At 42.5% G+C, this 23473-nt stretch overlaps 1 protein-coding gene across 1 annotated transcript in view; it reads right to left on the bottom strand.

Annotated features, from left to right (window-relative positions):
* Positions 1-5746: 5746 nt before the first annotated feature.
* The window catches only part of mvb12bb (multivesicular body subunit 12Bb), a 31371-nt gene continuing 13644 nt past the window's right edge, over positions 5747-23473 (bottom strand). The window contains exons 7-10 of the mRNA XM_070905087.1: positions 20916-20971; positions 10033-10088; positions 9505-9564; positions 5747-5906 (exon numbers count right to left, since the gene is read on the bottom strand). Coding sequence (XP_070761188.1) covers positions 5865-5906; positions 9505-9564; positions 10033-10088; positions 20916-20971 — 214 coding nt within the window. The 3' untranslated portion in view covers positions 5747-5864. The remainder of the gene's footprint in view (positions 5907-9504; positions 9565-10032; positions 10089-20915; positions 20972-23473) is intronic.

Here is a 23473-nt window from a genome sequence, read left to right as displayed (position 1 = left end):
GCATCTGTCACAGGCGAACATTTCCAATCTGTCCTGAACATTAGGCAGAGAGCACTAAAAACCCATCACTGGCCGCATGTGCTGCTCGGTTCACAATGTGCTAACCACGGGCTCTGCAGTTTGGCCCCGAGAAAGTTCAAAATTAAACAAGAAAAAAAAAAAATGTAATATTTATCAAGCTGAGCAGTGAAGAAGCCATTTTAACTAAACGATTCCTCTATCATTTCTCCCAAACTCCTTTAAGCAGAGTGCGGCTGCTAAACTTTTAGAAAGCAAAACAAGCTTAGCTAACGGGCTAACTGAAGTTATTAGGGCAGAGCGCCGGAGGCTAAAGACCAGCGCTTTGAACTAGAGGGCCAGCAGGGCTTAGTGAGGTCAAGATCTGTCAAACAGCAAGCAGAACTAACATCACAATGTGCTGGACGGACGTTTTCTTCAAAGGACTCCAGTTGTGCATTAAAAAGAAAGAAACCACTATGTATTGAAGCTACAGTACGCACTCCCAATTACATTTCAGCTTCTTAAAATCAAACATCTTAAAAGTGTAAAGACTCATGTTCAGAAGACTTTTTCTGGGAACAAACATACCTGCACACAGAGAAATGCAACCCTTGAAACCCACTTACTATTTTGTTATAGTTGTTGCTGCTTCCACGTGATATTTCCCAGAAATGTAGGTAATAATCACATGTCTTAAGTGGCTACACAACTGCATTTTAGAGCTAACTAGGACATGTTTAGCTGACATTCTCAGTTCGGGAACTGTGGGAATTGCTACAAGCTGACCTTGATGGTCTCTAGATATTTCCCTTCCTGGGTTCATGTGCCTAGTTACCAGTTGGTCAAACTCGTGCCCTGTGAACTGACCCTGTCCTCCCTCCGAGGTTTGAAAGGAAAAGAAACCCAATCCTCCAGGGAGCGCTCCGACTAACAAGAAAACTGCTGGCCCGAATCTCTCAGAAGTGCTGTGTTTTCCCACTGGACCACTTTCAGCTTAATAAACATCTTAACTAGCCAGAGGTCCCACGGGAGCTGCTGGGAAATCCTCTGGGCAGCCAGAGCTCAGGAGCTGGCCCTTTATTGCATCCAGGTGGCTGTTAAAAAATGCTGGCCGGCCCTAAATGTCCAATAAAATGCAAGTGGCACCTTCAGGGGTGGACAGGGTCAGTGCACCTGTCTGTGGACTAAAGCTGCACTCGCTCCCCCTTGTCCAATCAGTTTGATGTCACACTTCTATGTTGTGCCACCACCATGCCCATGGAAGCATTACTAAACAGGCCTGCCGGACACAGGCCCAGAGGCCCAAGGGGTCAGGAGGCCCCTGGGCCAGAGCCAAAGTGACCACACAGAGATGCAAAAAGACTACAAAGAAACTCAAAATGACTTAAAAGAGACACAAAACAACTATAAGGACACTCAAAACAACTACAAACAGATGCAAAACGACTATAAAGAGATGACAAACCACAAAGAGATGCAGACCACAAAGGGAAGGGAAAAAATTACCAGAGATTCCAAACCGCCGCAAAGAGTAACAAAGTGACTGCAAAGGGAGACAAAATTACTTGAAAGAGATACAAAATTGACCACAAAGAGACATAAACAAAACTGTCAAGAGAAGCATGAAGACCACAAAGAAACCCAAACCAACAACAAAGAGACACAAAAAGACCACAAGAAGATGCTAAACGAGCGCAATGAGAAACAAAACTACAAAGAGACACAAAACAACTACAAATGATGCAGCCGTGTAGTAGTCATTTTGTGTACATCAGACCCACTGTCTCATAATCCGTCCACGGCTGTGTCAGCCACATGGCAGCTTATAGCACAAACATCCTTTGCAGAAGTCAAAGTCCCTTTTCCTTGTGTCATCATGTCCCCAGCAGATCATCCTGTTGTATCAATGCACATCTAACTGGTAAATTAGGGGGATGCTGGTTGAAATTAGGTTCTATCACTTCCCGTTTGTTTACGACTACTTCACACGTATGTGAACGGTGGCAGCAGCCTCCCTTCATCAGTCCAGCCTGGTCGCTGTCCAAAGGGAGAGTTAATTGTCCCACAGGTTTTGCAAAGACCTGGACGGTGTATTGGGCCTTTGATCTGACTTGAAAGGAGTTAATTGATTTCTGTGTTACAGGCTGTGTTAGAGGGAAAAGAAAAAAAAAAAGATGCTTGCTGGTCATTTCACAACATGTGCAGAAATATCTGAGAGAGAGAGAGAGAGAGAGAGAGAGAGAGAGAGAGAGAGAGAGAGAGAGAGAGAGAGAGAGAGGGGATGAAGAGAGAGATCACCTCACACCCGACTCCATCCTTGCTCAATTACAATAATTTGACTCACATGGGCTGGCCGCTGTGGCGGAGAGAGGGAGGGGAGGCGAGCCGCTGTGTGGGGGAGGAGAGGGGATCCCTGCTCTGGGAGATCACTCATCTTACCTCTAGCTGAGGTACAGAAAGACAGATTAGATGTGCATCCTGGGGGCTTGTTAAGGTGGCGGTACAGAGAAGACCACACGTCCAACCTCCCGCTTTAAATCTCAATGGGGCACTCCAACATACGATGACGTCAACATGGAATGAAGACACAAGAGGCTGCTGGAGGTAACCGGTAAATGGTAGAGTGGGTGTTTCACTGCCTACAACCTGTCTGTTTCTTAGAATATTAGCACTAGCTTATTAGAAATGTTTCTTACAAAGCTGTCCCTGTTTAAGGTCGTCGAAGGTTCAGCCTATCCCAGCATGCACCAGTCTAAAGGAATCATATTAGGAAACACAATTTTTATGTTTCCTGTTTGTTCGTGTTACGAAAATACGAATCGAAGCGAATTAGAAGTGGCTTTACATCTTCTGTCAATGTGATTTGCTGCATCACCTGACTGTGAGCCTTTTCACCATGGGTCCAGGTCTGGTCTGGACCTGCTTTTGACAGGCTTCCTGCCTTCACTCCTTCACCTCTCTCTGTCTCTGGTCACCCCAGCTCAGGGGGAAACAGGGCTGTCAGAGGGAGAGTGGCAGGCTAAGCCTGTCTTAACACAGCACCTCAAACCACCTCATAAATACAGGCTTCCTTTTCCAATTTCCAAGCAGCCCATCCACCTCTGTCTACATGCTTACACACTGCTCCATGTCATGCGCCGGGGTGTGAGTTTAAAAATGACCATGGGACATCTGGCGGACTCACAGAGGGTGGGGCTTTGATGTGTTTCTCTGCAGTTCAGCTCAACTTCGGTGGAGCCAAATCCTCCAGGCAACACAGCAGCGGTGACTGAGAAGCCAAAAGTGGGCCTGGTAGGTTGGAGATAGCAAGGGAGTTTAAAAGATGCCTTGAAACAGATTCGCCATATGTGAAATCCTCGAAACACACAACAGCCCTTAACTACTCCTCTAGCCTTTAAACTGCGGCATAGCTTACAGACAAAAAAGGTTGTTTCGACTTTAATTTTAAAACGTGGTCCCGGAACATCATTATTATTTTCCATATCATAAAGTGGGGTGAAAGGAAAAGTGAAGCCATGTGAGGCAGCTTTTTGATGGGCGATGCTGGGCAGGGCTCATGAGGAAGTTGTGGTTCTGAAAGCAAGATTGCTCCGTGCCCATCTGGAGAGTTTGCTTGAACACTGCTTCTTGAACCATGAACGCAGAACCGGCAATTAGCTTCATCTAAACACTCATGTCTGACCTGCAGAGCTAACGTCAGACCTGCTGTCCATCTCTACTAACAGCAACACCTGCAATGCTGAGATGTTACAGTGTAGGCTCTGCAGAAAAATGTTTACACATGTTTAAAAGGATAAGGCTGGCAATGTTCTATATTTTTGCAGTTGTCAGCACTTTTCACGAAAACAGTAAAACCAACAACGCAGTAACCCGCATCTTAATTCTAGCCTGTCGGTAGCACTCAGCCCCGAGCTCATTTGTTCCTACTGAGGACGTAAATCTTTTAAAACAGACCAAGAATGTACACTTTCAATTTTAAAAAAAGGCAAAGTAATTTCCTAAAATGTGCAGCTTGGACCTGTAGTCTTTTAGCAAACGTTATTCTAACAGGAATAAATAAGAGTATTTTGCTGGGAACCATTTTCAGCTGTGGATTTGGTGCGCTAGCAAGCATTTACAGCAGCAGGACAAAGTATGTGGAATGGACTGAAAATAACTACTGTGGTCATGTTTTGTAAGGAAGGCACATTTCACCTGGTGCAACGGTGCGGCTCATTGATCTGATTTTAGTGTTTGGACAACGATGGAGGTCTATGGCACAGAAGAACATGATCTAAAAAACTTGAAATTGATTAAGTGATTAGTATAATAGTGATATTAGTAGTGGTTGGAAAGTTTTTCACACACACACATATATATGGTGGAAAATGGAGAGTCAGCACAGCTCCACCTTTCGCATGTGCAGTCTTTGTGTGAATGTGGATACATGTGGCATACTGTATATATGCACTTTACGCACAGCAGGGAGGAGGGCTGTCAAGAGCCTGTCACAGTGCTCTAGGGCATCACTGACATGAGTGTCACCTTCATGAAGGAGCATGAAAGCTGTTCCCTCTGCGCAGGATTCTTCAGACCGTCGCTCTGATTCCAGCGGCAGAACAGAGGAGTTAACACAAACGCTCGCAGAGGGTTGTCATCTGTTGTACGCTTCATTAAACACCTGTGAATACCAAGAGCCATTAGGAACTTTGGTCAGGGGAAAAAAATATATCTGCACTGTTAGCAGAATCCATAAGTTCACAAACTTAGCAGGAGGAGGGTCTAATTAACAACAGGGACATTAATCCATTAATGAGTTTCTAATACTAATTACACCTGCAAAAATGTGCAAATGGCTTCTGACAATTTAATTAGCTGCAAACGACACATGTGAGCAGGAGTGAGAAGATAGTGGTGTTTTGGTATCCAAGTGTAAATTCTGCTTCTGGATGTGGCAGCAAAGTGGCAGCAGGGTGTTGTTTAGTTCGTTAAAAAGAAAAAAGACGTTCACTTTAATAAATAAAGATTTTCTTGCGTTGTGGATATTGAGAAAATTCGGTTTTCGTGAATATTAAAACAGCTTAAAAAAAAAAACTCCAGGAAGTGGCCACTTTTGCTGCATTTTTTTGTAGATAGGAATAATAACACTCAAAGCTGGAATGTAATGTTGTGTTGTATTCTTAAAGACCTGACTCAGTAGAGAAGTCACTGCTGACGTGGGTGGGCGTCTGGGGTAAAAAAGCTCCGGTTCGTTCGTGCTGCAGGCTGCTCATGATGGACTTTGTGATGGAAAGACGCTTCTGCTGGAAAATGAACGTCAGAGGGGCCTGTTCGCGCGTGATGAGGCTGCTTCCCTGTTCATTTCTGTCCTCCCGAAGTGCTACTCGCTGTCAGCACGGCCCTGTTATTCTGATGAGTCACAGCTACGGATATTAATTAGTTTGATTTATTTTGAGCATGACTTGAACAACACTTCATCTAGAGACTATCTGAGTAAGATAATACAGAAAACTCATTTAGAAAAGTAACTTTCAAGATAAATAAGTTTTTTGTAATGCAATGTAATGCAGTTATACATTATCAAAAATACTTCAACAACTGAATCGTTAAAATAAAATCCATCAAGGTAAAAATACTTTTTTTCTGATTACATTAGTAATGTGATGTAATGCACATTTGTACATTAACAAAAAGACATTTAAATAGAATCCATCAAGGTAAAAATACTTTTTCTGTCTTAAATTACATAACACACAGTTTTGGTGTACCCTGAACATTTTCTTAATTTCATTAGTTAATTATTCTACAAATGATCCGTTCAGTCCATCTGCAGTGTTTCAGTCCTCTTGGCTCTGTCTGCCAGGTTGTGAAATCTGGGTGGAAAGTTACACAGCAATGCTTCGCTCTGTGCTGAAGTTGTAGTAAAACTGCAGAGAAGAAGGAGAAGAAAAAAGTACACACTGATGAAAAAAAAAAACATATTGTCAAAGCAGGTCAAAAACATCACCATACAGCAGATGCAGCTTAGAAGAGTTGAACTATAGATTAAAAATGGATTGATATAATGTTATTCCCCCACTTTGACACTACAGGCCTACAGTTAGCCCTACAGCAGAGTGTTCAGATGGTCGTCCAGAATGGAGATTGAGAAAATACAAACAAACACTTCCCCCTTCTGGCATGTTGTGGACATGACTCTTTAAAAAGCAAGAGGGCTTCAAACATTCTCGGCTCCTGTGGCAGTAAAAGGCAGCAAGTGTGTAGTTTTTGTTCACTTTCACTGATTCTATGAACAATTATTTGAACTCCCTTCTATTGAAAAGATAAACATTTGGTACCCTGCTGAGTAGACATTTCAAATGTTGGAGCCAGAAGTCTGTTTTGTCCAATTCTGGCACAAACCCAAACAAATAACACCATCGAAGGTAAAAAGTAACACCAGATCGCTTTTGCGCCTGATAAAGACCGACAGGCCATAACGTGACAGATCCACGTTAATAATGATTTCTTTGTTAACACGATTACAAAATTTGGAGCTTTTGCTATCAGCTACATTCACTCAGCCAGTTTTTGGGTCCACAGCAATCTGTGGCCTCAAGTTAACTTACATAAAAAGGATTCCTGAGATAAACAGATGTTAAATTTGGAAAAAAATGGATCACTGGTATCGAACTGGTATTCGGTATCGGCAGATTACTATTAAGAAAGACAAAGCTCCTTTGGAAACTAAACATATACATTACATTAACAAACTATCATTTTTGATTAATTGATGGTCAAACTGTTTTAAAAATAATAACACATTAATGATTTTCAGGTGGTTCCTGAGCTAAACAGTGAAGTTTTGTGACACAAAGCAGCTCAGTTGGACAGTTGTATTACTGCAACACAGCACTAGGTGATGCTGTATGATCACTGAAATAAGTTTCTGAATCTCACACAGAAGCCACGGAGCCACAATGGCTCAAACCGAGTTCTCTCGATCAAAATACCACCTTCCCTGATTTTCATCTACTTGAGGGGAAGCTGCAAGTTACCCGAAACCTGTCACATATCACAAGCCTGTTAGTTGTGAAGAAATTCAGCCCCCCACCACACAAAAAAATTCAGTCTCAACATCTGGCACAGTAAATAAATAATCCAGTGTGGAGTGTGTGTGTGTGTGTGTGTGTGTGTGTGTGGATGATGGATGGGGGAATGGGGTGTTATCAGGGAGAGCATGTATCAATGTCTGCCAGTTTTACACACAGGCTGACAGGACAGTGACACACTAGAACATGGGCGGCAGTCACCTAGACGAGCCGAGCTTCATTTCCTGTCCCTGCTCCACTGCCAAAAATATGTGACATGTTGTCTTCATTAATTCCACCTCTATTTGGAGCTCTCCCTCTCACACCTCTCACACACCCCTGTACACTACTGTCCCTCCATACATTCACACACACAGGCACAGGAACACACACACACACACACACACACACAGATAACTTCCTACAAACACTGAAAACCCATCATACACAGGTGCTAATGAAAATCCTGTCATGTGTGCATACACACTTCTTTCCAGCATACTCCCTCTGAAAATCATTAGCCAGCCGCCAACAACATTTTTCAGCAGAGCAAACTACATAAAGATGTCACTTTAAATCGCTTACTAATTAACACTTAAAAAGACACAAATTAGATATGCGTGGCTAAAAGCAATTATAATATCCGCAAGTTTTGTGAGTCATTTGGGAAATGAAAAGAATGCCTAATTGCTGGAACCAACATCATCCGAGACACGGCTTAAGTGATGCCTGTTAGGAAATGGTCTTATCTACAACTGTGGCTGTGATTACAACAGTTTTCCTCAATTACATGTGCATATGTATAATTCTAGAAAGTACATCTCTTTCATGAATCTATATTTTTTTAATGGGTTTAGAAATGAGGCAATTAGACTCTGTGCAGAAAGAGCCTCTAGTTTCTGAAAGGAGAGAAAAAAAGCATCACAGTCAAGCACGGACAGTGACCTCTTCTGGACAAAAGAAGGACAGAAAAAATGCTCAACAATATTTAGAAAACTAAGGGCCAGTTTCATACTGAAAACCAGCCTTGTCTGAATTTAAATATCTTTTGTTTTATATAAACAAAAATGAGCTGCAGCTTCTCCAGTAGCCTTGAGTACAGAGAACATAATGGGCACTATACAGTGTAATATTATTATTATTATTATTATAAGCAAAAAAATACAACACTACAGACATGCATGACTTTCGAAAAGAAACACTTCCGCTGTCCAGCATGTTTGCGAGAACATCACAGACTATATTTCCCCGCTTGCTCTGCAGATATCATTGTGGTATAATAAGAGGAGAGAAATAAAAATAACACAATGGTGAGGGATGTTTCCACTTGGAAACTAATTATCAAGCTAAGCTGTGACTTCATCCTCATCAGCCTGGCCCCACCATTAATCTTGTGCTGTCGTCCACTTCACTAAATCCTGTGTGTTACACTATCTCACATTTACTTCATCAGCTCCAGCGCGGCTGTAATTAATGATTTCTCATGCCCCTTCCCTTCCCCAGCTCAGCTCACCATGTGTCCTCCTGCTAATCACACTCTCCGAGAAGAAAGGAAGGAGGAGAGGAGAGGAAGAAGGGAAAAAAAGACAAGAGCATATAGGATGAGCAGCCAGCCTGTCTCCACCCTGGAAAACACCCACATACACGTACACGCCATTAATACCTTCGCTGACAATGAGCTTCATACAGATGACCATATGACAAGATGGCGACTCTGTGTGATTTGGATAGTATGTGACAGAAGACAGAGGCAGAGTGCAGAACAGACACCCGGTTTGATGAGGGAGTGTTTGCTCTGTAACACATCTCAAACCCAACAGCACCTGTTCTTTTACAGTGGTCTGTCACTTCCTGGCAGTTCTGATACCAAGATACCGTGCTAATGAGAGAGAAGGGGGGTTGTCACTCTCTTTAAAGCGCACACACACACACACACACACACACACACACACACACACACACACTCTTTCTTTCTCTTGCTCTCCCAAACACATGGGCTCTAAAGAAGGAGCCGCACACAGATGATTTTCTTCCTACGAATGCCTGCAGGCTACAGTGTTTCATCAGAAATGGGGAGGACTTTGTAGCGCTTTTATTTGCTCTACATGATCTCTAACTTTTTTCACTACTGAAGATGAAGCTGATTGGAAACTAGTTGAACATGCAGAATCTAACCAGAGAAAAAGCTCCTCAAGATCTACAGCACTGTGCGAGATGCTAGATTGAGTTGTTTGAGAGAAGAATTGGGGAATAAAAGTCAAGTGTTTTGGAACAGGAGACGAAGCTTTTAAGAGAGAATGGCTGCCTAGCCTGGCCATGCTTTTATTCAATTGGGGCTTAGTGGAGCCAACAGGGCCTCGCTGTCTCAGACACTTAATTACAACCCCAAGACCGTTTGCTTTGCATTCTGGGCCAGCGGCGTCAGCGGCAGCCGAGCGTTGCAGCCTCTACTCACTTCCTCCTCGATCTCTGCCAGGGATTTGATCTTTATGCCCATTAAATCGACTTGCTGCATCTGAAATCAAAAGCAGGGAGAGGAGGGGGGGGGGGGGGGGAGAGAAGAGGAAGAGGAAGAAAAAAACACACACAAGAAACATGGCGGTTAGGCTCATGGCTAAGTAAGCATGCTTAAAATCTTTAATCCTCTCCCTCTTGGTGTCAATACAAACGGGGCTATAGTGACAACCGCCGCCAGCCAGCCAAATGGACTGCATTGAGCCAGCTCTGCCTGACTGCACGCATTCATCACTCAGTCTAGAGGAAAGGAAAGGAGAAGAAAGGGAAAGGAGAGGGAAGGAAAGGAAGAAAGAAGGGACTAATGGCTGCATACTGTGAAAAAGAATCGTGACCATAATGTGGCCCATACTACACAACAGGTTGCAAAACAAGTACCTGCATAGTACCTATCATGACCTATCTCATATTATTTGCGATAAAGAAATCATTTCGAATTTTGTCGCCATTTTACTCAAATAATTTTTACCTTTTCAGGGTTTTCATAAAACCTCTCAGAGATCAGAAAAGGCACATCATCCAGAGCTGCAAAAAAAAAAAGTAAGAAAAAAAACAAAGCATAAGGTTGACATTCATACAAAAAAAGAAATACTCCCTATTCTTGATCCTGAGTATTTCCACGAGACTAAACGTGGGTTTATAAAACAGCAAAGCTATCAACATCCCGACACCCCGACACCTCCCCTCCTTCCGTCTATGGAGAGAAGATGAAAGGCTTTCTTATTCTCCGCTGTATTTGAGCACCTCCACTCTCTCCCCCAGCCCAGCCCTATCCCAACCCTCTTCCAGTTTAATTACTCTTGATTATTCCTGATTCCGTCTTGTCTGAGAGATGTTCACCTTCGAAACAAAGACACACTCACACTGGGCACAGAAAAGCGGAAAGAAGAGAGACAAAACATTCAGCAGATATCAAATTTGCATGAAAATAAGCCACACTGTTCAGCCGGCAAAAAGTGGATTGAAATGAGGACTTGCCAAGAGCGTGGTGGTATAATTAGCATTTGACCAAACAAACGAGCTTCAACAGAGCTATAATTAAGCAGGCCTGTAATTAAGTGTATGCCCTTTATCATAATGATCGTGGTTAAAATGGTGTGATGGCTGCCAGTTGATTATTAATGGTGTAACCCTGTACTGCATGCATCCTGCACTGGAATCAAGGTGTCACGACTGTCAGGCTAGAGAGCAGCCCTTTGTTTATAAAATACATTAGGGCCCAAATTAACACAGGGTGACAAGGGACACAAAGCCTCTCGTTTCCAGACTGAAGGGAAAACTGCAGCTGCTTGGCTTCATTATAAAACTCCCAAATCTGGAGGCACAAAACTTGCTGCCATTGGCTTCGACAGGAGCCCCAAATATCAAGAGGCCAAGCTTCCAACTGGTGTTCTTTTACCCACAGTCCATCAGGCCGCTGGCGCAGGAAAAGGAACTCATAAATGTAAGCCGGTGCTGTTCCTGAGTCATAATTTTGGAGCTGACACTCCTTTTGGTCTTTCCTGTTCACAGCAATATTTAAAAGTAGGAAATTCTAAAATATCCCTCACTTTGACACTTATGTGACTTGCTTTCCTTTCTTGGTCATTACACAGATCCACGGTTGGGCACTTTCCACTCATGTGTAGTACAATGTGATCTTTGTAATCAAAGCATGACCCTCACCCTCCTGACCATAGGAAAGTGTATTTAGTTTCTTGGCCTCCCAATCATCTCCCACAGTAAAAATGTAGTCCAAACAAAAGACTACAGACTCTGTGGGGCTGTACTTTGAACTAAATGCTAATGTCAGCATGCTAGCATGCTCACAGTAACAATTCCAACAGGCTGATGTTAAGCAGGTTAAATGTTTACCATGTTCAACATGTTAGTTTAGTGTGTTAGCATTAGCTAGCACTAAACACATGATGATGGCGCTAGATTAAAAATTAAGGGATCACTAAAGTTATTACAATTCATCCTGAGGGGGACCTGAGTGTCTGTACCTAATTCAATGGGAAACCACTAGTCACTTAGATATTTTACTCAAAACCACAAATGTCAAAGTGGCAGTAGAAGAGAAGTCAGGGGACAAAATTTTGTGCCAATCCATCTGGTGACAACTTTGACCTGCTGGTGGTGCTTGAGGAAAAGTCGGGAGGGGGGCACCACAGACGTCTGTACCAAATTTTGGGTCAATCCATCCAATAGCTGCTGAGATATTTCAGTCTGGGTGAAAGTGGTGGACCAACCAACCGACTGACAGACAGACCTACAGACCAACATGGTCATCCCTAGAGCCATGGCTAAAAAAGTGCAAGGAGTGAAAGGCTCGGCCCCGGCTCCTTTTCCACTCGCCCAAGGGCTGTTCAATGCCCCAGCCTCTGACACCCACCACTCCCTCTAGCATCTTTGGATGAGTGGCTATCTGGGGCAGCAAGCAAACCAAGGCGATTGGGTAGGTACAATGACTTGTTTAAGCTCATAAAAACAAGTGAATAAACATGCACTTCTGTGTCGCTGGGAGCACCAACAGAGCACCAGGCAGAGATAGGCAGGGAGAATACATTTGAATCAATAGCCAGGAACGGGAAGCTGAGATTGTAGCTGCTGATGGATCTGCGTGGCGCCGACAGATGAATGTACAGAGCTGAAGGCCAGAGAGTTTCTTTATTGCTCACGGATTACATTTAAAACCAGATCCCACTTTGTATTCCCCCACCATCTATACTAGAGAGGCTATCTTACATGCAGACAAATGGAAAGGCGTGGGAGATGACTTGGTGGTAAGAAATGGATACCATGGAGAAATCTGAAGGTGCAAAGGGCACAAATAATGTAAATACAATCTTCTGACCAGGAACCACTATGAAGCATGTTCGGGCCACTCAAATGGCCAGGCTACAGTCCATTAACTCATGAGTGGATTGCTGTGCAGGGAATTGGGTAGTTATTTGGCATTTGGAGTATGTGAGCGCAGTCAATACGAAAACATCTGGCAGGAATTTTGGTACAATGACTATGATGATGATGATGATGATGATGATGATGGCGGTGGGCGCAGAGGTGGTGTTAAGTAAGGGGGACCCTGTGGCTTGAGTGATTGTAGTGTAAAGAACGGAGTCAGCACAGGGCCCGTGTGGATCATTGCCTTATTAATGGCTCCGTCAGGTGCGATGAGCAATGGCTGCATTGTCATCTCCAGCCCCTGGGCACAGATGAATGGCTGTTTCAGGGCGGGAAGGGCTCCCTCGTACGCTGGGCTGAGCACTAATCCCTCACTCTTCCATTGTTGGATGCACTGTCACCCAGGACTTCAGCAGCGCCATACATTGCATTTGCAGGGTTCTAACAGACATGGCCATGCACACAGGCGTACAGACACACACATAAACCACACCGAGTTGTGCTCTGACACTGACTGATGGAAAAATATGCGTGGGTGATCGAGCATACCCCATATTACCTGAACCACAACTCAAGAGTAACACTTTAGGAATGTTGATGAACTTTTATTTTACACTTCACTAATTCAGCAGAATTGCATTGATCTCTGTCTAGTATGATTACTTGGGTGAATCTGTCTCGCACCTGAATTAAGTGAGAAAGTCACAGTCAGAGCAATAATCTGCAAGTGCGAATGAGAATCTATTACAACTTTTTACCCATGGTCGAACTGATTTCTATTGTTTAATACCATAAAATAATAAGAAATAATGAGTAAAGCTGCTCAAAAACAGGTTAGAGCTCTATCTGGAACCTACTGTATCACATATCCCAAACAATTGGATGTTGCCTTTTCTCTTTGTGTAGCCAGGCTAGACATTGCAATGCCTTTCCTGTCGGTGTGACTCTCAATTTGAAGCGGATTCTTTATGCAGACCATGGAAATGCTATTCTAGTTGCAGACCCCGCTCTCTGTCACCTCTGCAGATAATGGTGAGTCGATGAACAGAAAGCTGGAGGAGGACCCCCTATGCCCACTCACAGCCCTTAGCCCCACTCTGACATGAGAAATAGTGCCCAGGCCTGACAGCATCTCGGAGACATATTGTAGTTTATTTTGTCGCCCGGGCATGCCATCTGTGCCATTCCAATAGAGGGTGTGTGTTCAGGCTGCTGCAAGAGAGAGGGCGCGAGGCTCCGGGTCCCTCAGTAGCTCTGCAGACGGCAGGTCATTAGTCAAATTGCCTAATGAGAGAGAATACAAATGGCCCCCTACCCTGACAGGAGGAATTTTGGAGGTGTCAGAGCTCCTGACCCGTGCTATGAGAACAGATGATAGCGAGTTGCTATTTTCAGATTCTTTTAATGACTATGGCTCTATGAAACCCATTCTTTTTCTTTTATCTTTTTCCCGCTTTTTCAAGCCCTCTAGACAGATGAGTAGGGAAAAAAAAAAAACTTTTCGATGTATTAAAAATCTCACTTGCAAAAATGGAAGTGTAACTTTTGAATTATTTAAATGTTTACTGGGGAGTCCATTAACATTCTAAAAAGCATATAACATTGATACTAAAATAGATCACGCGCTGAAATGATGTTGAGGGTTTCTGATAATCTTTTTCTATTTGTTTCTGCCGGCTGTGTGCAGCTTCTTTCCTCAGTCTCACTGTAGTGTGTGCAAGCTTCTGTTGCAATTCTCCTGACAGCCAGTCAGTTAGTTTACACTAAAATATTAATTTCATCTCGACGAAAGTTTCAAAAATGTAAACAAATTTAAATCTTTCTTACTGTGAAGAGTGGTATGCAGGACATCCAGTGGATGAATGTGCTTATGGTTACATACAGGCTGGGGCTGCTAAACACTCAGGTTTATGGAGAGAAACTGTGGAGGGAAAGCAAAAGAGAAGCAGCGAGGGAGTGGAGAGAAGCCGAATCATTTTACATAAGCTTGCTGTTTACCCACTTGGATGAAAATTTTTCAAAAGACATTTGAACTATTTTGGCTAGAAAAGGCAGTGCATTATCTTACAGTATACAATATATTAACTGTATATTAAATGTAATAAAGCAAACATATAGCATTAACTAGTGTGGAACAGTGACGTTTGATATGACAAATACCCAAATGAAAATGAGGACATATTCTTAAAAAATCCAAAACACAAACAATAGACTCCAGTGCCATCTACAGTAACCGGTTTATTCCCCAACATTAAAATTCAACTTTGTTTTGCTACCAGAGGGATGCAAAATGGCAAGCTTATGCAGAATGACCCACTTACTTTTCCATCTGTGACAAGCAGTCCTTGAAATCTGGTTGTGGGTAGGGAGCCAGGAGGCAGTCCCAGTCGGGCGCTGGTCCATCAGTCTTCCAGAAAGTGGGCAGAGCCAGCAACACCTACGGTGAGTTGGCCACAAACACCGCTGCATCACACCGAATGCTCTGAGGAGCATTGCTGCTCCAATACGGCCCTGTACATGTTACGCATATATGTAAGAGCTGTTTAAAAGAATGTAAGTACCAACATTTTTCAGTGCTTTGGTATAATTACAAAACCTGTATTAGCTGCATTAAAAGCAGTCCGTACTGGAGAAGCACTAGGAGAGCCCTCTTCGCTGGCTAGCTATTGAGCGCTCTCATGAAATTAAATGGACAATCAGACTTTAATCAGCAGCACAGTGTCTTTTAAGACATTGCCATGGCACTGACATTGAGCCCCAGCTGTGGCTGCTGGTAAATGTGCAGCAGAATGTGTGTATAAATGGGGTACGCCTCTCTGGACAAGTGTAAAAGCTGGCAGAGGGCTGACAGTAAATTGCATGTGCCGGATGGGACACAGCAGAAGGCACAATTACACAAATCCCCTCTTAATTAGCGGTTCTGTGGGCAAACTAACCCGTAATGATGCGAGGGATGTGGCGAACCCCAGAAATCCTAACAAGAAACACTCAACAGCACTGGAGACTGGGTCATATGGCCCCGGTAGTGACTGACGCGTGATCCGTTTTGATCAGTGCAGCTGCAGGAGACGACTCCCATGTCGCCCTGCTCCCCACAACCCCTGGCCCTCGCTGAGCTACTTGCCCTCTGGACTGTGGGTAAAGCAGCAGGCCCTGTGTGGTTATGGGTGGCATTATTAAGTTCTCCATGCTCACAGTACCAGGCAATGTAAAGTGGCATCTCACACGGTGAGTAATGAACTGTGCCAGAGCGGAAGCAGGAGGGATGACAGCCAAAGAGGCCTCCTTGGCAGCCACTAACCTGGGCATCCACCAATTTATCATCCCCTAGAACCAATCCACCAATGCTGCGCTGCCATTTGTCATTAATTATGCTAATAAGGACACCATTACTCTCCTGATGAAACAGGCGACTGTTATTAGTATAATGCATTTACAGTTTGATACATATGCATTTGCTTATTAGTTTTACTGTGTGTGGATTAGTGGACTTTAAAGGCATATTTTCCATTACTTAAATAACACCGTTGTTGTACCATGCACAGAGGAGCCCAGGACTTTTCTGTACACACTAATTGACTATTATGAAATGACAAAGCAACTGTTCCATAATCACACACCCTAACATAAAAATGGCCTCATCTATGTAAGGACGCTGATGTGTTTGAACTTTTTCACAGCAGACTTCATGGCTCTAAGCAAACCAGTCTGAGCAGAACTATTTAATATAGCTTCTGGGAGCCCCAGATGCCCTTTTCCAAAACGACTTCATTCCCAGAATCTCATTGTGCTTTCTAAATCACACCACAGTATGTATTAGAAGATCATTAATTACAAACTTAACAAGTCAGCAGAGCCATTAAAAGATCTTTAAGGCATATTTGACCATAAATCTCCTTAAACTATATTTAATGACTGGATTTTTGTGAAATATTTTTTATCAAGTTCTAATTAGATGTGTGATAACAAACCCTGCTGTACATGGGGCAAATGAGGGAGCCGTGACAGGCCCATCCATTGAGGCTGTCCACGTCTGGACACTGAAACTAATGGAGCACTGCTTCTATCTCAGGGATGGATAGAAAGCAATGAGGGATGAGACTCCAGAGTCCAGTCTGGCCTGCAAATGCAAAGCCATTTAAAGTCTCTTATTTGACTGTAATAAAGGTCCAGAAATGCCTGAGGGCCTACAGTCAAAAATTCCATTACGATTCATTCAGGATTGATCCCCCAAATACTTAATGACAATACCACACTGGGATTGATCATGTTTTGAAAATAAAGTCCAGTAGGATAAACGTCAGCAGGGCTTTTGGATTAATTGAAGGGGTGTTTTGCCTTTAACAGTACGACATATACAGACTCTACACTAAACAAAAACTTTAAGATTTTCATATTGTGTTCGGCTTTGGTCGCAGTTTGAAGGTGCTTTGGTCACAAAACAGATGTTCTTCTAATGTTTGCCCTTAAGATCACAGATTCTACATAAGAGCAGAGACCACTTGGGTTAACATGATTTTTTAAATGTGTTTTCTGAAAAAAACAACACAAAAAAAACAGACACACGCAAAATCCAGAATCACAACAAAAATTGTTCATGATCTTGCACTTTCTCCACAAGGAAATAAGCTTGTGTTGAGATCAGAAAACGATAATGAGTATTTTTCTTGCTCGTAGAAAATTAAAAACATACTTGCTCTGTCCCCAACATTAAACATTCACATTACACATTAAACATTCTGTCATGACAATAACTCTCCGAACATCCCTCTTCCCTCGTCCTTGTTTTTGTCTTTTGAACACAGATTTTTGTTCATAGCACGCTCGAGTGATTTTTGCACAATTGTTTAATTCAGTTCGCAGTGCTATGCTGCTACTTCAATATGGAAAACGCATGACCAGCTCAAACTTAAATCTGAATTAAGGCAAATCTAAACACTGTAATTTACAAGTCATCAAATTATTCAGAAGAAATTCAACATTCCTTTATATCATTAGGTGCTGGGAGTAGTAAACAGTTTGAGGACGTGTGTGTGTGAGTGTACATTAGGAGTAAATAGTATTCTCCTGCTGAACCCCCCCCCCCCCCACACCCCTCTGTTTCGCCTTTTGCTGACCAGGGGAATTAAGAAGCAAAACGTGGGTTTTAAGAGCGTTCCTTTCATGTCTTGATGTAAGCTTTGGCATTACTTCAGACATCAAGATCGGTTTCATAGAAATCCCATTCCATCTAAAGTAAAAGCTCGGCAGTAAATCTGCCCTATACTCCCCCATAACACTTCCATAAATGATTCATTCAGCTCAGTTTAGCTGATGCAAAACAGAATGTTAGTGAGTTGTGGATGGAGCCTGAGCTGCAAGTGGAAGACCAACCCCGCTGCTTAGTGATTTCATCAATCTCTGGAGGAGAAAGAGAGGAGAAAAGAGGAAGAAGAGAACGGTGTACACTAATAATAACTTTTGTGTCACTATCCAGAGGTCATGTTTTTTAATCCCTCAGCCTAAAGAATTGTGTTATTCTAAAATATAACCCCAGCGGTGCCGAAGCAGTTGAGATCCATCACGGTTTGAGATAAGAGCCGGCTGATCTCCTCCTTCTGCACAGCCTCGCCCAGAACTACACAGGGAGATAAGATGGAACTTTTGTTTGAAACCTGATGAGAACCCTCTTAATGAAAGTGCTGCGCCAAAAATAATCTTTTTTCTCCATGTTAGTCAATCAAGAAATGGTGTAGTTGGGGGAAAAAGAGGAGAAAGAAAGTAATTTTGCATAATCAGTGAGCACCATCTGGAACAATTAACCAAATTCCACAGAACTCAGAGGATCAGTCATATTGGCTTATTAAAGATCCAGAATTATACAAGTAATAAATCCTTGGAAAAACGAAGCGTACCCCTGCCTGTCACGACTATTTTAACTTCAAATACAGTGGAATACTTGATAAGGCTGAAAAGAGGAGATTAATATATGCAAATTATGTCGAGCATTTAAAAGCCCCCAACAACTGTCTCGTTTTTTTTTTTTCTGTCTCTTATTACAGGGCTTTATGTTTTATTCATACACCAACTCACCTGTCATTTCATAAGCTATAATATTATGAGGGTATTATTAAACAGCATAAAGTGGAGCTTTAATTGGAAAGCTCCATTGCATTTTCCAATTATTTGCAGCAAATTAAAAGCAGATGCACATAGTTTAATAAGAATTCTAATATTGTTTCCTGAAAATCAAAAATCACTGTCATCCTGCCAAGATATTTTGCAAACCCAAGTTAATTTTGAGCCTCCTATTTTTTTCCTCCTCCTCCTCCTCCTCTGAAGGATGAACTGTCTCGTGTCTGTTAATTGAAGTTCCTCTAATGGATAGGGAAATAATTGCTCTCCATATTACGTTAGATCAGGGCCAATGTCAGGATTTATTTTTGATTAATGCAATAGATATGTAAATGTATTACTTTTTATTAAGTTTACCTTTTTATCAGGTGGATGTCTGCTGAATACTATATGTTGTTGTGTTGGTAATGAAGAGAGGCTGCGACGCATCAGACTGAACGTCACGTCACACACACAGAGTTTTAGACTTTCTTTCCAACACCTTTACATTTATTTTTTATCAAACGTATACCTTTTAGACACATTTCATGAACGCACGCTTAATTACTTTTAAAATATCCTGCTTTTCTGTCAATGTATGGATAACAGACCTAATTGGCAAAGGGACTTGGCAGGAATCAAAGCAACGCGGTGAAGAAAAGCAAAAGGTTGGAGCTGCGATGAAAACTTGATAACTTTTCAAATGAGCTTGAACTGTCAAGTGAGAGAGGGCTGCAAAATAAATGTGAATTAGTTTTTAATATTCTAGTAATAAATGTCAAAGCGCCTGCACATCACATCTGTACATGATGTGACTGCAGATGACAGATTTCCCAGACATGCTTCTCCTCCCCTCAACTCGCTCTTTTTTTTTTTTTTTTTTGGTGGGGTTTTTGTTTTGTTGGGAAGTGACGGAGGGTTTAATCAAGAAAGCAGGCAATTCATCAATCCTAAAGAAGGCGCCTGTACAACCCTGACAGAGCGCACATGGTTTTAGACCAACTCGAACCTGGCCAGCTGTCAGCCCACACGCGCGCGTGCACACACAGGCACCCATGCACCCACACATACACACACACACATGCCAGAGCTACCACCGCTAACAATTAACACAAATGGGCTGTCGGCTACGACCTCACACTTGGTCTGCAGGCTATCACATTGTTAATGAAGGGAAAGTTGCGTTCTCTCACATTCACAGTGTGATGCTGTAAGGCTGACGAGTACACAGTCTCTAGCAATAATGCCAAGAACCGTCTCAGGCTAACTCCATTATCCTTTTTTCAGTAAAATCTCACCAGCTCATGAAGGGACGCATAAAGGCAGAAGAAAGAGGGAGTCTGTACAGCTGCGAAGGACAGTGTGAGATAAATGATGACTGCTGGCAGCGTACTGTACAGTATGTGCATGTTCTTCACTGTCACTCAAACCCTGTCCCAGTGGAGGAATCGCACACCCGATGCCACAAACCACTCAGCTGTGTGTTAATGTCTGCTCCTTCAGGGCCACACTTTGCACAGTTGTCTTGACTAACTTATAATGTGACTGTCATACCAACACAATGATGTATTAATCATTTTTTAAGTCAATTACGCAGTGATTTTCTTTTTTGGATGGCGGCGTACAGGAAAAGGAAAAAGAAAAGGGAAAAAAGCAGCTTTGAATTTAGACAAACTTTAAAATTCAAATTAATTTGTGTATTCAAACATTTCCTTATGCAGCTCTATCACGTGCACTACGGCAATTGTTTTGCTATTAAAAAAGGCAGGTTGTAACATGGCCGTAGCCTGTGTGTGCCTCTGCTTGAGCAGCAGGAGGAATCCTCACCACATGGTGTCTCTCTCCAGCTGGATAAAAACCTGCCTGCCTCGTTCACCTCGTGTGGATCACATGCTCTTTAAGGCTAGAGTGTCTCAGCTCCGTGGCTCTGAGGCTGTCATAGCTAAGCTCTGCTTCCTAACGAATTAGCCTTTCTTCTGTTTTAGTGCCCGAGAATTGTGCTATAGTTGAGTTTCTCCCTGACAAAGAGAAGGGAATTCGTCCAGTGCATGCACGGTACATATGTAAGTATGGCATGTGATGGATCATCTTTGACAGCTGTTAAATGTTCTCTTGAGTGTAATGCGCTGCTCCTCTGGGAAGTCATGTGCGCTCAGATAAGCAAAGCTCTGTACAGTATCCATCAGTGAGGCGATCTAGGCACAGAGCGTTAGTAGATCAAGTACCAGAGGAGCTGCCTTTATGTACAGACATTCAGTGTACATAGACAGTATAAGTACAAGTATTGAACCTTTTCTCCAAAAACATACAGTAGAGCTTTTTCTTGCAGTAAGTTGGCTAAAAGATATACGGTGAAAGTGTGAGACTGTTTACCTGTCATGGTGTGGTTCCCACTGCTCTGGTGCTCATAGTCCGGCCTGCTTGTGGTCCTGCTTCTGGCAGAAAGAAAGCAACAATGTTCTCTCAACTGATCAATACTATTTTATTGACCATCATGTTAAAAACATACAAAATGGATGTACTTTGTACTTGGACAATTACGTTCTAAGGCACATCGCCCTGACATTAAAATATAATGCAAGAGACTTTATTTAGCATGGAAGCATAGAAACTCCCTCCTCACACAAAGGTTTTTTATCTGTCTAAAGGCAAAACAGAGCGCTGAAATAACAGGATGAATCCGAAGAGGAGAAATATGGTAAAAGTTAAACCGTGCCTCAGCTGCCCAGGGGCTTGCACAGACCTTTAACGGGGGTTTGGAGCAGGATCTTGTTAATTCTGGAGGAACTGAGAGATTCCATTATTCAAGGGAAGTCTGTTTTTTTTCCCCAGTTTCATGGCCTTGTATTACAGAAAACAGCACAGAATGCACTTTGTGGGCAGTTGAAGTTAACAAACCATATAAGATTGAAATCCTCATCAATCAAGCTATCATGAATCACACCCTGTGACTCACCCCTATGGATCGATAAATCCACAGCAAGCAGGGAAAAAAAAAAAAAAAAATCACCGCTTCGAGAGAGCTGCATAACATGACATGCTCTGGAGGTAAAATGAGCTCCGGGATGGCATTATAAAACAAATGATCTTATAATGATAATGCAAAGTAGTCGGCGATATCATTAAAAAGGGAATTGCTTTGATTAGAGGACACACAGGCGAAACTGTTTGTTGTTAAAGACAAAGAACAAGAGAGACTAGAGGAATAAGACAGTGCTGAATTATAAAAAGACAAGACAGATTTTGGGGGTGAGCAGGTGTGAAGTTGCAAATAATGAAGTGCGTTTTGAGTATCATGTTCTGCATTTGGTCTGTTTATGAATAACATGGGGGGGGGGGTGTAAAATCTAAATTCTTAAAATTTAAGACTTAAGGCAGATCTGCATATTCCAAGGGTGCTGTGCATGAGTTGTGGCTTTCAAAGCCTTATCTCTTTGGATGAGATAAATAAATGCAATAATTTCCATCAAGAGCAATAAAACAAGACTTCTGACAGGCTGTGGTATTTATGAGCTGAAGCCTGCAACTCAGATTTATTTGCAATGAAAGGGTCGACTTTTCTCCTCCTCATTTACATCAGCATTTGGCCATGTTAAATCCAGGCCAATGGTGAATTTTTAAAAGGTTGGCATCAATCTTGCGGGAACAATTGCCATATTCAACGCAGACTTCTTATACCTCTCAAAGGTTGATTCCACTAAGGTACACATCTTTCAAAGCACAGAGACATCCCATGGACTGATAAAGGGGGGGGGGGGTTTAAATGTCTTTTTAGGGCATCTGTGTTTGCGCGGTTAATTAGTACTCAGACGAAACAAAGAGAACAGAGAAAGTTATAATTCCGGCTATTTATCTATGTATCTGAAAAAGTGAAAGCAGTACTTAAATCCAAAAGACTCAACCGGGGAAATGTGCTCATGAAATGCTTTTCTACAGGCAACCTCCGGGGTTGCTTTTCCCATCTGTTTGAAACAAAAAACTGTCTCAATCCAAATTGGTGATTTCTAAATACAATTTTAGGTGCAATGGATAGGGTAACATATGGCAAATCAATTAGACACCTAATTCTTAAAACAAAAACATGGCAAGTGCATTCGCTAATCAACAGCAGTGTTGGGGCTCATATTATGTTGGCCACTGGAGTTTTGACAACAATTAATCCTCATTTCAGGCAAGGAGAGCCATATTGACACATATTCCTAATTTGAATATTCAATTATAGTGTAGTTCCTCATCAAATTATAGTAAAACTGGGAACACGGCCTGAAAGATTTACGCAATTACAACGCAGATCAAGAGTCTTATGTTCCCATGAAATTTGCCGGAGTTAAAATCAGATTAGTGCGGCAAAGCAAACCTCAACACTAAGGATTACTTGACAATATGAATTACAGTTCAACAGATTCTTTTTTTATGCAGTGTTCTTTAAGTTGTTGCACATGGAATAAGGAAAAGAGTTGTCTGTGTTAGAAAAAAAAAGAGAAAGTGGGAGAGACAGTGGGGACAGACGAGCGGTAGTCAGTGGAGAGGTAAGATGAGGATGAGAGTAATATCACTGAAGAGCCAGAGCTGCGATACAGAGAGCTGGAAGCTCTTGTTTTGACACACATTCAGCCTTTCCCGTGACAACATCTCCACACCTTCCTCTATGTGCCGACAGTGCTGCTTTATGAGAGCTGCTTTCCCACCCATCATTATCCTCCTTTAAGCTCGGTGTCAGGTATTGAAAAGAGGATCTCTCTGAATATGGCTGCAAAATCACTGAACAGCCTGAGCCCATCAGATCTTAGCTGATCATTCGATCATTCCTGGCACCGCTCCGCACCCCTTCTCTTGATCTCCGCTACTTTTTGCAACTTTTTCGGAACACAACAAAGTAATGAGTAAGATTGAGCCGGGAGTGATTGTTCTTCAGCGCTTCAGATGGGAGA

Source organism: Enoplosus armatus, chromosome 4 (assembly GCF_043641665.1).
Source record: "Enoplosus armatus isolate fEnoArm2 chromosome 4, fEnoArm2.hap1, whole genome shotgun sequence".
Taxonomy (NCBI): domain Eukaryota; kingdom Metazoa; phylum Chordata; class Actinopteri; order Centrarchiformes; family Enoplosidae; genus Enoplosus; species Enoplosus armatus.
Note: the sequence above shows the minus strand (reverse complement) of the source record. Positions and strands in the feature narration are given on the sequence as shown.